At 36.2% G+C, this 15,646-nt stretch overlaps 1 protein-coding gene across 5 annotated transcripts in view; it reads left to right on the forward strand.

Moving 5' to 3' along the window:
- The window catches only part of VPS13B (vacuolar protein sorting 13 homolog B), a gene marked incomplete at both ends in the record, with an annotated part of 778,321 nt that overhangs the window by 466,648 nt on the left and 296,027 nt on the right, over positions 1 to 15,646 (forward strand). For all 5 annotated transcript variants that reach the window (XM_079722541.1, XM_079722545.1, XM_079722542.1 and 2 more), the window contains 2 exons: positions 6,348 to 6,474; positions 9,461 to 9,604. In XM_079722541.1, the coding sequence (XP_079578667.1) occupies positions 6,348 to 6,474; positions 9,461 to 9,604 (271 nt within the window). The remainder of the gene's footprint in view (positions 1 to 6,347; positions 6,475 to 9,460; positions 9,605 to 15,646) is intronic.

Below are 15,646 nucleotides of genomic sequence, written 5' to 3' on the forward strand. Positions count from 1 at the left end.
TATCCTGTATTGACTCTGTTTGCTTACTTGACTTGATTAACTATTTCTTTTCCCATATTAGGGAAGTTTTCAGCTATAATCTCTTCAAATATTTTCTCAGTCCCTTTCTTTTTCGCTTCTTCTTCTGGGACCCCTATAATTCGAATGTTGGTGTGTTTAATGTTGTCCCAGAGGTCTCTGCCACTGTCCTCAATTCTTTTCATTCTTTTTTCTTTATTATGCTCTGCAGTACTTATTTCCACTATTTTATCTTCCAGGTCACTTCTCTGTTCTTCTTTCTCAGTTATTGATTGCTTCTAGAGAGTTTTTAATTTCATTTCTTGTGTTGCTCATCATTGTTCATTTGCTCTTTCGTTCCCCTAGGTCCTTATTAAACGTTTCTTATATTTTCTCCATTCTATTTCCAAGGTTTTGGATCATCTTTACTATCAGTACTCTGAATTCTTTTTCTGGTAGACTGCCTATTTCCTTTCATTTGTTTGGTCTGGTGGGTTTTTACCTTGCTCCTTCATCTGCTGTGTATTTCTGTGTGTTGTCATTTTGCTTAACTTACTGTGTTTGGGGTCTCCTCTTCACAGGCTGCAGGTTCGTAGTTCCCGTTTTTCTTTGGTGTCTGTCCGCAGTGGCTAAGGTTGGTTCAGTGGGTTGTATAGGCTTCCTGGTGGAGGGGACTAGTGCCTGTGTTCTGGTGGATGAGGCTGGTTCTTGTCTTTCTCCTGGGCATGTCCATGTCTGGTGGTGTATTTTGGGGTGTCTGTGGCCTTATTATGATTTTAGGCAGCCTCTCTGCTAATGTATGGGGTTGTGTTCCTGTCTTGCTAGTTGATTGGCATAGGGTGTCCAGCACCAGAGCTTGCTGATCATTGAGTGGAGCTGTGTCTTGGCGTTGAGATGGAGATCTTTGGGAGATTTTCACTGTTTGATATTACGTGGTGCTGGGATGTCTCTGGTGGACCAATGTCCTGAACTCGACTCTCCCATCTTAGAGGCACAGGCCTGACACCTGGCCAGAGCACCAAGACCCTGTCATCCACATGGCTCAGAATAAAAGGTTGAAAAAAAGAAAGAGAAAAATAAATAAATAAAATCAAATAAAGTTATTAAAAATAAAAAATGATTTAAAAGTATTAAGAAAAAGAAAGAAGACAGCAACCAAACGAAAAAGCAAATCCACCAGTGATAACAAGCACTAAAAACTATACTAAAAAAACAAAAACAAAAAACGGACAGACAGAACCTTAGGACAAATGGTAAAATCAAGGCTATACAGACAAAATCACACAGAGACGCATACACATACACACTCAAAAAAAGAAAAAACGGGAAAAAATATATATATATCATTGCTCCCAAAGTCCACTGCTTCAATTTGGCATGATTCATTGTCTCTTCAGGTATTGCACAGCTGCAGGTTACATCAGGTTGATTGTGGAGATTTAATCCGCTGCTCCTGAGGCTGCTGGGAGAGATTTCTCTTTCTCTTCTTTGTTCGCACAGCTCCCGGGGTTCACCTTTGGATTTGGCCCGCCTCTGCATGTAGGTCGCCTGAGGGCATGTGTTCTTCGCTCAGACAGGACAGGGTTAAAGGAGCAGCTGATTAGGGGGCTCAGGCTCACTCAGTCTGGGGGGAGGGAGGCGTACGGATGTGGGGCGAGCCTGTGGCAGCAGAGGCCAGCGTGACATTGCACCCGCCTGAGGCACGCCATGCGTTCTCCCGGGGAAGTTGTCCCTGGATCACGGGACCCTGGCAGTGGCAGGCTGCACAGGCTTCTGGGAGGGGAGGTGTGGAGAGTGACCTGTGATCGCACACAGGCTTCTTGGTGGCTGCAGCAGCAGCCATAGTGTCTCATGCCCGTCTCTGGGGTCTGCGCTGATAGCCGCGGCTCGCGCTCGTCTCTGGAGCTCATTTAAGCTGCGCTCTTAATCCCCTCTCCTCGCGCACCAGGAAACAGAGGCAAGAAAAATTCTCTTGCCTCTTCGGCAGTTCCTGCCTTTTTCCCGGACTCCCTCCCGGCTAGCTGTGGTGCACTGGCTCCCTTCAGACTGTGTTTAGGCAGCCAACCCCAGTCCTCTCCCTGGGATCCGACCTCCAAAGCCCGAGCCTCAGCTTCGAGCCCCCGCCCGCCCTGGCAGGTGAGCAGACAAGCCTCTCGGACTGGTGAGTGCTGGTCAGCACCGGTCCTCTGTGCGGAATATCTCCGCTTTGCCGTCCGCACCCATTGCTGCACTCTCCTCCGTGGCTCCGAAGCTGCTTCCCCCGCCCCAACCTCTAGTCTCCGCCAGTGAAGGGGCTTCCTAGTGTGTGGAAACCTTTCCTCCTTCACAGCTCCCTCCCACTGGTGCAGGTCCTGTCCCTATTCTTTTGTCTCTGTTTTTTCTTTTTTCTTTTGCCCTTTCCAGGTACGTGGGGAGTTTCTTGCCTTTTGGGAGGTCTGAGGTCTTCTGCCAGCGTTCAGTAGGTGTTCTGTAGGTGTTGTTCCGCATGTAGATGTATTTCTGATGTATTTGTGGGGAGGAAGGTGATATCCACGTCTTACTCCTCTGCCATCTTGAAGGTCTCCTCCCATTTTTACTTTTTGAAGTAAAGTATTACCCACATGTTCATAGGAGCTCTTGCATATTTTGATTTGTGATTAATCAAACATGAGATTTTTCCAGAATTGTACCTGAAATCATAAACAAGAATGTGGAAGGAAAGCATTTTCTTTGTTTTTACTCTTCCACCTGAAAACCATCACTGTTGTCTTTATTTGTAAGGATGTCAAGCTAATGCCTAAGTAAAATTATAAAACAGAAGTTAGTCTAATTCCCATAGTTTATCGATTAATGCCTGGGGTGATCTAAATCTTCTTGAATTGTATGATTTTATAATAATCCCCTTAAACTTTTTCATGGCTTTACATGAGAGAATGTGTTTTCTCCTGCTGCTTAAAGTACCTAGGAACTGAGTGTGAAGGGAAAAGGGGTCCTGGTGCAGCAGGAAGGAGCAGTTAGTTTATACTTCCCAACAGCCAGCAAATATTTTCTACCTTATATATTGGCTGAAGGTATCCTTGGCAACTTGAAAAGGTGACACAGAAGTTAAAGGATAAAGATCTGTCTTGTCCAGGCTTACTCTTCTTTATATCTTAGCATAGTTACTGCAGACAGTAGGTACTCAAAATCTCATAAAATATTTAAGTTGAATATAATAATCATAATCATATATCATACATTTTATTTTAATTTCATTAGAAAGTCACCAGATAGTGTTCCTCTTGGAAGGAAAAGAAAAAAACCACACACACACACACACACACACACACACACACACACTAAAATGATCTTCAACTCTTAACTAAATATTTGATTTTTAAAGTTACCTTACAAATCAAATGACTTATCCTTATGACTATCTAAAAATAAGAGCAATCTGTAAAAATAGGTATAGTTAATAAAATTATAACCAATAATTTTCCAAAAAGTATGTTATATATGTTTATTGTTTATAAAAAATATGTGTGAATATTACTGTTTTTTACATTTAGGAATATCCACTCTAAGGGATTATCTCAGTTGCTTACCACAAGTCTTAAGTATCTTCTGGTCTATCTTTCTCTGTAGTATTTCTAGTTTACTAATTTTTTCTTAAGTTATATCTAAAATTCTGTTTTCCATCTATTATATGTTTAATTTTAGTAACTACATTTTTTATTTCTGGATACTCTATTTGGTTGTTTTTCAAATCTGTTTTACCTTTTTTGATAATACCTTGGTTTTTTCCTCCTGTTTTTCATTCCATCCTATATGTCTTTAATGATTTTAAAGAAATTTATTGTATTGTCCATATGTGGAAATTCCATTATCAGAAGTTCTTGGTAATGAATTTGATAATGGGGTTGAATTCTCCTCTTGCTAAAAGAAAAAAATTTTGTAGTGCATATAAAATCTGTGATTAGGAGTTTATCTTCAGTGGTCTTTGTTCCTGGGAATCCTTTTTGTCGGTTTGAAAGCATATTTTTCCAAAGAGGTTTTACATCTATTTCTGACTGATGCCCTGGGGTTATCAAAGGTCTGATGCCACTTTTATATGAATAACTCAATATGGGTATTCCTGGACCAACACAAGTAATATAGGTTACAGCTTCCAAACACACATGGGGTATTCCCATTATTTTTAATTTTCTCATTATTTTTATTTTAATTTTTAAGTTGAAAAAGCAGGGAGATCTCTGTTTTTTCAATAATCCCTCGTGCCAAATCAGGCAAACTTCCTTGTTTTTTTCTATTTCTGATTGGAAGTTGTTTTTCTGACCTTTTAATGGCCCCAGATCTAAGTTGGCAGCCCGTTTCAAAATCCTTGCCTGTCAGGGATGTAAGGATTAGCCTGTTGTCTCAATATGGCCATTAAAAATCTATTCCCTTGGTTTACTGAGAGTGGCTAGGACCCTGAAGTCATTAACAATGTCAGTTAATACTTTGAGTTTTACTTCCCTCTTTTGTTAGTTTACTAGATTATTATCTAGTAAAATATTAGCAGAATTTAATTCTTGTTGTAGTTATTTCTTCAGTGTTTATTTTTACTTTCTTTTGAATTCGTCCTTGAAAATACTTGAATGTATAAAAAAGTTTTTATGATTTCAAAAATATGTATCCTTAACTCACATACTTACCAGAGATAATACAAAAGAAATTTTAGCACTCTATACCAGTAAAGTTCTAGTTTTATAAGGCTATTGACTTAAAAAACTTTAAAAAAAATTTCTAACATCATAGGTCTTCCATACGTTGTGTTACTTACTGATTTAATTCACATAGTGAGAAAAAATTATGATACAAACAAGTACTTTTTTTTCCCCATCAGTGCTTCAGCTAAGGTTTGCTCTTAGTTGGTTCCCTGCCATGTTTTCCATTTTAAGGTATTTTTAATACATCATATATTTTAGCACTCCCCTATGAGAGCACATCAGATGTTACATGTTTCTCACATTGGTCATTTTATGGAATTTGAGCTATTAGGCTATAATTGTGGTGTCTCTCAGGATCTCAGCCCTTCCTCTGTATTCAGATTTTAATACTTCTTCCTGTTACCCTCTATTCACCAGATCTCTTAATTCTTTAAAATTGACTTTCTTGAAATCCAATACTTATGTGTCACAGAACCAGATGATCCAATTTGCTTTTTTGGCAGACACCATAGAAAGCTCTGCCCATTGCACAGTTTCAACAAAAGATACTAGTACTCTCTAGACTACTCTGGTAGAAAAAGATGTAGACAGACTTGAGTTTTATCTGGGCTTTTTCATGAGATAACTTATGCCAATTCTCTGATCTCAACTTGGTCATTTTATAATAAAAGAGAATAATAGGGACATATTTATAAGGAATATTAAATTAATGGTTCCAAGGAACTTTTGAGGTACGGCTTGCTAGTAAAACATAGAACTGTATTATTTCATGAAATGAAAACTAAGAATATAGGTAGTAGACTTGAAGATCTGCACTAGCACAAGCTTTGGTTTCTCAATAATATTTTCCAATTTTATCTTCCATGATGAACGCAATACTTCCTTTGAAATTATTAGCAATTCACCATTTTGAATGTAGAGTAGGAATAGTGTGCTAAATAACTGATCAAAAGGTGAGAATGTATAAAGAAGAATTAAAATAGAGGTCAAATGCTGCTCTGTTATCAACTTGCCCTGCGGGCCCAGTTGTGGAACCTTTGTTCCAACTGGGTGGCCTTAGCCCAGTCCCTGAACTTCATTTCCTCAGAGATAGTGTGGGGCCAGTAATGTTCCTTACTTCACATACAGGATTGCTGTGAAGAAGAATTCAGTATCAAAGTCACAAAAGCCATTTCACAAACTGTAAAGGCAGTCATAATCTATGAACTCAAGATAGTTCTTAGAGTTAAAAAAAAAAAAAAGTCAAAGATTAATAAGAGGATATGCATATGAACCTAATGAGATTGGAAAGATGGCAGTTGTCAAGCAGAATGTCAGAAATATTAAAACTAGGAAATTAAAAATGATCACAAAATAGTAAGATTATTTTTGGTAGCAAGAGAGATCCTAAACTGTAAAAACAAAAGGAATTAAAACAGAAAAAGTAATTTATTGAAAGGTCCTAGGATGCTACTAATATGAAATTGATTAATTATGTCTGAATTTCTCAGTGATTTTTTTATATGAATCTGAAGTTAAGAATTGAATTTACAAAATTATGATTATAAAATGTAAAGATAGACACACTCAAAATAATAATGTAATTTTGTCATACATGTTTGTAGTACACAGACTTGTACAAATTTAATGAAAATTATCCTTAAAAATGAAAAAGCTAATAATTTTTACTTTATCTTTTAGCATACGGCGGCATCAAGAAAGAAGAGCAATTTTGACTCCCATTTTAACAGATTTTTCTGTCCGAATAACTGGAGCACCTGCCATCATTTTCACCAAAGTAATTTCTCCAGAAAATATGCACACTGAGGTTAGAAATTAATTTAGGTTTTATTTTAGTCTAAATGATGGAGCAGCTTTTCTTGTGTGTTAGGAGTTTTCATAGTTTCTGTGCATAGGATATCAAATTAGCTTATTATTAATAAGTTATTATTGTAGCTAGTAATTATTAAGCACTTTATAGTACTATTTAGGTATTGCTTTTCATGTAATAACTCATTTAATCTTTATAATAATCCTTTTAACTTCTCCTACTGTCCTCATTTTGTAGATGAGGAAACTGAAGCATAAAGAGTTAACTTGTCTAAATATTCACAAATAGTAAGAAGTAGAACATGGTGTGAACCTAACTGGTCTGGCTCCCGGCCATACACTCCTGACCTCTACCACCTCTTTCTAATGAAAGCAACAATAATATTGACAGATCACTTAGGGTTCTCACATGGATTACCTTACAAAGAGAGTTCTACATGAATTACCTTATTTACTCTTCACAGAATCCATATGAGGTAGATATTATTAGTATACATATTTTATAGATGAGGAAACTGAGATCAAAAGAAATTAAGTAACTTGACCAATCTTACTAGCCAGTTACTAACGGATCCAGGTTTGAAGTTTGATCACTATGGTATACTGCCTCCACGCCTAGAATAGAAATGTAATAATAATGTGATCCATCATAACTTTAAAAATATTCTTCATAAAAGTTTGTTATGCTAAAAACTTTATAAACTTTTTGATCATTCACAGAGTTATAGGCAGTTGTTATAAAAAGTTCAGAAAAATTAGGCACAGATTAAATATATTATTAATCTAAGGTGATAAAAGTTTACATCATTCTTTGAGTTTTTAAAAAACAAAACTTTGGGGCTTCCCTGGTGGCACAGTGGTTAAGGTGTAATCCTGAGAGACTCACATGGTGTTGCACAAGTACGTTTTGTGACAGGCAATAAAATCTTGAGAATTCTTAAGTCCAAAGGGCTTGCTCCTGATCTTCCTGAGGATCTCTATCATTTAATTAAGAAAACTGTTGCTGTTCAAAAGCATCTCGAGAGAAACAGAAAGGATAAAGATGCCAAGTTCCGTCTGATTCTGATTGAGAGCCATATTCACCGGTTGGCTCGATATTACAAGACCAAACGAGTCCTCCCCCCCAACTGGAAATACGAGTCATCCACAGCCTCTTCCCTGGTTGCATAAATTTGTCTGTTGTACTCAAGCAGTAAATTCATTGCTTAACTAGAAAAAAAAAAAATGCAGGGGACACAAGTTGGATCCCTGGTCCGTGAAGATCCCACATGCCGCGGAGCAACTAAGCCTGTGCACCACAACTACTGAGCCTGCGCTCTAGAGCCTGCGTGCCACAACTACTGCAGCCCATGCATCTAGAGCCCGTGCTCCACAACAAGAGAAGCCACCGCAATGAAGAGCAGCCCCCACTCACCACATCTAGAGAAAGCCCATGAGCAGCAACGAAGACCCAATACAGCCAAAAATAAAAATAAATAAATAAATTTATATAAAAAACAAAAAAAATATTTTGTATGTGTTATCTTATTTGATGTTTATAATTGCCCTATAGGGAAAGTTAGGTTAGGCAGGATATCTTTATATCCACAAAAGTTGTATAAAAATTAAGTCTACTTATATCTTTCAGTTACTTAGTAACACAATTGGTTTAAAATACACAAATATATTCCCTTCATCATTACTTGAGGAATAAAATAAGAATTCTAACTATAATGAGTAAATTTTGGAAACTTTTTTTGGGGAAGGTTTATTTAACCAGAAAAGAGATCATTTCCGACATGCTGTTCTTTATGGCTTTATTAAAAGCTGCTCTAAGCTGTGTAGTTTGTATTTGGACCCATCATAAGTCTCCTTAAATCCATTCTCTTGGATGACACTATTAAGGAGAAGGTTTGTTGGACATTTCCAAGCATTTGAACATTGTCCACATGCACTTCCTGACAAGAGGCAGGGCTTCTGCTTATTAAGTGAAACTTCTGGATTGTTTTTCATTTCTGTTTTCCTTCCCTAAATGGTTTTCCAGCAATGAATGTTCAAGAGACTCAGTTATGCAGCACAACACCAGTTAAGTAGTGGACAGCTACCTAATGCTGCCAAGATTTTAGCAGTTTAAAGAAGTGAAATTAATTAGTCTAGGTACCTTTGGCTTCAGCACTCCATTTTGTTATAAATCATTTGGAGTGTATCCTTTGGAGAGTACTCAGACCATACCACTTGTGACTGTAATTGCTACCTATAGTTGCCTGTTTACATCTGTCTGCCCACCTAGGTTGTAACCTTCTCAAGAGCAGATTGCCCTTCAAGGCCCGCCTCGCTCTCTGGTTTTTGTTTTGTTTTGTTTTGTTTTGTTTTTACTGTATGTGGGCCTCTCACTGTTGTGGCCTCCCCCGTTGCAGAGCACAGGCTCTGGACGCGCAGGCTCAGCAGCCATGGCTCACGGGCCCAGCCACTCTGCAGCATGTGGGATCCTCCCGGACCGGGGCACGAACCCGTGTCCCCTGCATCGGCAGGCGGACTCTCAACCACTGCGCCACCAGGGAAGCCCTCACTCTCTGTTTTATTCCTAGCACTTCAGTATACTGCATGGTACTTGGGAGATGCTCACTAAATATTGGTCCCTGTGAGTGGGTGAATAAGATTATGCTAAAGAATTGCATCATTGCCTACATATTGAAACAATGATAGTAGTTTGACGTATAAAAAGCCAAATGTATATGAAATGGTGAAAAATTCTCATTGTTAGTGTGTTTCCCTGTAACTAGCACATGGCCTGGTGCACAACAGGCCCTCATAAATGTTTATTAAATTAATCCATTAAACTGTTGAGTGGCCGTGCTCACCATTTCTGCTATTCTCACTAACATATGAACCCAAGTCCCAGGAGAATTCATCAACATCGTAAAGGTCTAATAAGTAAGAATGATAAATTATCATCTAATGGCTATCATGTTTCTTTATCTCTATTCAACCTTTTTTTCCTTCAGGAGATTTTAGTGTGTGGCCACTCCTTGGAAGTGAATATAACCACAAACCTGGACTTCTTCCTAAGTGTGGCTCAAGTTCAACTCTTACATCAGTTAATAGTAGCAAATATGACTGGAGTGGAACCATCAAGCAAAGCCACAGAGGTAACTATTACCTGATTTTGATTAGGCTTACTGCATTTGTGCCAACTTTACATTGATAATAGGAAAACAAAAATTAAATGCTTTCTGCTAAGTATTCTATATTTAATTTTATTCAAAATATGGGCATAAATCATTTTGGATTGGTGTTCTTTATTTTTGAAATTTGTTTGGTCTCTTTCCCTGTAATTTATCATGCACCTTCACAAAATTGCTGTGGCCCAGCCCCAGAAAACCCTCTGTTAAAAACATGATTTTATTGCCCTGTTGCAATTTTTAAAGTTCAGTGCACAAAACCTGGTATAGCTTTCACTTACTCAGATACATTACAGGGACAGGGCCTCTTTTGGAAGTGAACTTTGTGAGAGTACTGTGGGAATATCTTCAATAAATAACTTCTAAAGCATTCGTTTCCCATGCTCAGTGAAGAATGGACACAATCAAAAAACTTGAATGCCTGCCTAGAATTTTAATTTTGACCCAGTGTTCATTGGAAGCCTACATTGTAACCACAAAGCATGTCAGCATGAAACAAAGAAAGCTGCTTGTTAGATGCTTCTCAAAATATTTTTTCTTTGCTTTTTGTTTCCGTACTTCTATAATCATATCTGTACTTAGAATAAATCTTTTATAAAATCTCTAGTGAAGAAACTGTTTATCTTTAAAAAAGCCCTTGCTTATATTTTTGTCATGAGTTATGCAGAAGGCTCTAAGTGCTATTAAGGAGGAAGGGAAGGAGGAGGTGTTCACTGAGAGTCACTTGATGCTAAGCAAGCGTACCAGGTACTTTTATGTAAGTTAACTCATATATCTTCAAGCATGTTATTACAACCACTCTGTGAGGTACATGTGGACATTATCACCATTTTACAGATTAGGATATTGACTCAGAGGTAATAAGTGACCTGTCTGAGGTCCTACACACATAACTAAAAAATGGTGGATCTGAGGTTTTAATTTAAGTCTTTCAAATCAGTGCTTTTTTCATCCTGCCATGGTTGCTGTACTATAACTGTTACATTAGTCTGAATCACCTTTATTTTTTAAATTATTTAAAAATGATAAAGCTTTTAACTTTCATAAAGAAAGATCCTCTAACTATATCATCTTTTACCACCCATGATTTGTTTGCTCAGTATCTTTTTTAAAAGGACTATAAAGCTGTATCCTCTTCAAAATGTTGACTTTTTCCCCAATGTATTTTAGACAATCTGTAAGAATATAAATATATGATATGAAAATAAGCAGAGCAAAAATATTTCCCCATGGCATTTTCAATGAAGTCCTTGAAGCAAGTTGGGTTGGAAACAAATTCCTATATTATTTGTGCCAATTTTATGAATTTATCATGTCAGTGAAATCTAACTCACAGATTTCTTTTTTTTTTACATCTTTATTGGAGTATAATTGCTTTACAATGGTGTGTTAGTTTCTGCTTTATAACAAAGTGAATCAGCTGTACATATACATATATCCCCATGTCTCCTCCCTCTCACGTCTCCCTCCCACCCCTCTAGGTGGTCACAAAGCACCAAGCTGATCTCCCTGTGCTATGCGGCTGCTTCCCACTAGCTATCTATTCTACATTTGGTAGTGTATATATGTCCATGCCACTCTCTCACTTCATCCCAACTTACCCTTCCCCCTCCCGTGTCCTCAAGTCCATTCTCTACGTCTCCGTCTTTATTCCTGTGCTACCCCTAGGCTCTTCAGAACCTTTTTTTTTCTTTTTTTTTTTTTAGATTCCATATATATGTGTTAGCATATGGTATTTCTTTTTCTCTTTCTGACTTACTTTACTCTGTATGACAGACTCTAGGTCCATCCACCTCACTACAAATAACTCAATTTTGTTTCTTTTTATGACTGAGTAATATTCCATTGTATATATGTGCCACATCTTCTTTTTCCATTCATCTGTTGATGGACACTTAGGTTGCTTCCATGTCCTGGCTATTGTAGATAGAGCTTCAGTGAACATTGTGGTACATGACTCTTTTTGAATTATGGTTTTCTCAGGGTGTATGCCCAGTAGTGGGATTGCTGGGTCGTATGGTAGTTCTATTTTTAGTTTTTTAAGGAACTTCCATACTGTTCTCCATAGTGGCTGTATCAATTTACATTCCCATCAACAGTGCAAGAGGGTTCCCTTTTCTCCACACCCTCTCCAGCATTTATTGTTTATAGATTTTTTGATGATGGCCATTCTAACTGGTATAACTCACAGATTTCTGATGTGTTTTAGGAATTTATAGAACTTAGCAAGTTGATTGCTATTTACCTACCTGCTTCTAATGCCTTTTAGTAGGGTCTGATTTGAGTAAATAAGGCACACTCAGAGTTAGATTTCTAACAACTCTTACCTGAATGTCAAGTCATTCCTCACAGTTCCATAAATGAGCTAGGATTGTTTTTGTTGTTTTAAAAATGTGTCTGTGGTCCTTATTCCTTCTTGGAGATGATACTAAACATACAGACAATATATTGAAATACAGTAGAGACAATACACTGAAAAATTATTAAGATGGCAAATTTTATTTTATGTGTGTTCTACCACAGCTGAAAAAAAAGTACAAACTCTCTGAAGACAATTTGGTCCTATCCCCAGCCTCAGTGGGGTATGTCTGTGAAATTTCAATATTAAAAAAAAAGACTTTCTGTGAACTAGAAGAATGTTTTCCTATTCATAAATGAGTAGCACAACTCATATCTGATAGTCTAAGAACATAAAGATATTGTAAGAATTGGTATAATTTCTTCCTTAAATATTTGATAGAATTCACCAGTGACCCATCTAGGCCTGATGCTTTCTGTTTTGGAAGGTTATTAATTATTGATTCAATTTCTTTAATATATGTAGACCTATTCAGATCCTCTTATTTCTTCTTATGTGAGTTTTGTTAGATTCTGTCTTTCAAGGAATTGGTTCATTTTCCTGAAATGGTTATCAAATTTGTGAGCTTGGTCATAGTATTCCTTTATTATTCTCTTAATTTCCATAGAATCTGTAGTTACGTCCCCTCTTTCATTTTTGATGTTAGTAATTTGATTCCTCTCTTTTGGCTTTTTGTTTGTTTGCTTGTTTTTGGTTTTTGGGTTTTGTTTTTTTCGTTAGCCTGGCTAGAGGCTTATTAATATTATTGATCTTTTTAAGGAATCAACTTTTGGTTTTATTTGCTTTATTGGATTTTCTGTTTTCAATTTCATTGATTTCTACTCCAATTATTTTTTTCCTGCTTACTTTTGATGGTGTTAATATTTTCAAACAGTTTTTCACAAGGTTTCTTTTGAAACATTAATTCTAAAAATTATTCAAGAACATGAAAAGGAGATTTTGTTAGTAGAGGAAGCATATCTACACTGTTACCAAAGGGGAAGAAAGTTGGACAGATATTTGGAAATTGAAGTGAAAACAGTAGAACAATCTAAGGATTATTACTAGAACCAATATTTAATATTAATTTTAATTATATAGACAACTAACACATAATAAAACTTTCAAGTATATAGCTAAAAGAGAAGTACTTCTGGCAATAAAATGACCAGCTGATGGTTTAAGCAAATTGCCTCCCATGTTGATTAAAACTTTTCCAATATTTTTGCTCTAAAAATGTACTCATTGCTTAGTGATCAAGCAGCCTGTATTTGTACACTTTGGTTTTCAGTGTTTCCTTCAAGTGTTATGACTTCCATGATTGCTGGTTCCCAGAATATTCAATTTCTTCATTTTAAATTAACCTTTTTTTGTCTCTATACATATTATGATAGGCTGATAAAGTACATGAGAAAAAACATTTAGTATTCAAAAAGCCAAAATTAATTCCATATTACAAAGTACATGTCTTTCTATATTTTATTCTATAGTTCATGTTTTTATGATAACATCTGTCTCTATAGTACTAGTAGAACAGGAATGTTATTTGGGTTTCTTACATTCTAGTCCCCTGCCATTTACATGAGGTAGGAGTTAACCTCCTAGATAACTTCATAGTCAAATCTAAATGTACGATTCTAATTGTTCTCCAAAAATAGAGCTCTACTACTCATCCTTGGTTTCTTTCCCAATGTTTAGCAGGGCAAAATTGGTTTACTCTTTAGAAGATTCTTTACCTTCTTATAAGGTGGTCTAGGTCCCATAAAGGCCCAATTATATAAAAGTGGTTGTTAGTAATATAATCATAACATTCATGCAAGAAGAATTAACAAGGGAGATAGTTCAGTTACATGTACCACTAAATGTCAGGAAACTTTTTAAAGAGAATATGACTAATTGAAGAGTTAAAGTATTTTAATTTGTGCAAGTCTGTTTATGGGCTAATAATGCAGACCATTTTTATATGATATCAAAAAGAAACTAAACATCATTTTAAGTATTCCTAAACCTATTGGCATGCAGGACATTATAAGGAGTTGTTAAAAAATAAAACAAAAAATTCTACTTTTTTAACATTTTATTCCAGTTGCAGTCACCCCAAAAACAAAACTACACCATAAAAAAGATAACTTGTATAGAGTGATTATAATTTGTATCAGAGTGATTTAAACTGAGATGAAAGCTGAGTAACCTATCTGAACTCTATAAAATTATAAACAGTATAGATAAGATACTAAAACTAGCCTGTTTACTTGAAATGGTTAATTTTTTTTATAATGCAATGTTACTTTTATCGAAGTAGTGCATGAATTTTAACAACCAAATGTTGCTAAACTAAATATATCAGAATAGTGTCAGTACACTGACATCCCCACCTCATCCTGCTTAGCCATTTTTAACTCTGTAAGCCTTGTCTTCTGGTATTTATCCCATCTTTCTGAATAAAATGAATAGACTACCATCTCTTGATTTACTCATTTTAGTGTTACCTATTCAGTTGCTGTTTACTGTAGATGAAGATTCCGTCTCTTTTACACTTCTCTTCCACTCTTACATTTTCCCAGTATTCTTATATCATGTTTTTAAAGTCAGTATGAATTGTTTTCATTATAAAGACTATGTAAATATTGTTAATTGCTTAGTGAAGTAATATGACGTGATTATATTTCCTCTCTTTATAGTCTTCTGTTTTTCTTAAAGTTAATCATTGCCACATTCTTTTTATTTGCTCAGTTTTTTTGTTTTTTTTTTAAATCTCTACCTCTTCTCTCATTCTCTCCAACCCACCCCAGACCCTCACCAGTGACTCTACATAATGCCTGGCAATTTAATTTTTCACACTTTGAAACTTATAAAATAATGTCAACTCTGTTTTTACCCTTGGAACCATTTTTCATGAAGTCTTCATTTTGCCTTCTCCTTTCTGGACCTGCTACACACTTGACACAACTGAGCCAGATGAGAGAAGGTTGTGATTTTTTAGGTTAATGGTAGAGTGTTGGGAAATTATAGGGTATCAAGTAAGTAATGTTTTTCCTATGAATATAAATTAGTAAAATCGCCAATATCTTTATCCCACCATTCTAAAATATTAGGTATTTTGAGTTCCTATATAGAAACAGTATAATAGTATAGAAAAATATTATAATAGAACTTATTATACATGCCTAATATAGTTTACGTCGGTGTTTTTACAATTTGCTATAAAATAGGATATAATATATAAGTTGGACTTTTTTGAGCTATGATTAAGTATATGCCCTAGGAGTGGTGGCAAAGGTTGTTTTTTGGTAGTATTATTATTTTAGCTTGGAAATTATCTGCTTTGGAGTTGTGCTTCATTTTAGGAATGGAAATTCTTGTTTTTTTGTCAATGGTGAAAAATTCTTACAAGGCATACTTGACCAACCTAAGGATTGCTAGGAGTCATTGGAACTAGGAACTTAAGAGTAAAGAAGAAGGAGGTCTTCCCTGGTGGTCCAGTGGCTAAGACTCCGTGCTCCCAATGCAGAGGGCCTGGGTTCAATCCCTGGTTAGGGAACTAGATCCCACATGCGTGCTGCAACTAAAGAGGCCACATGCCACAGCAAAGATCCCACATGCCACAACTAAGACCTGGTGCAGCCTAACTAAATAAATAAATAAATATTTTTTTAAAAAAGAGTAAAGAA

Source organism: Hyperoodon ampullatus (assembly GCF_949752795.1).
Source record: "Hyperoodon ampullatus genome assembly, chromosome: 17".
NCBI lineage: Eukaryota > Metazoa > Chordata > Mammalia > Artiodactyla > Ziphiidae > Hyperoodon > Hyperoodon ampullatus.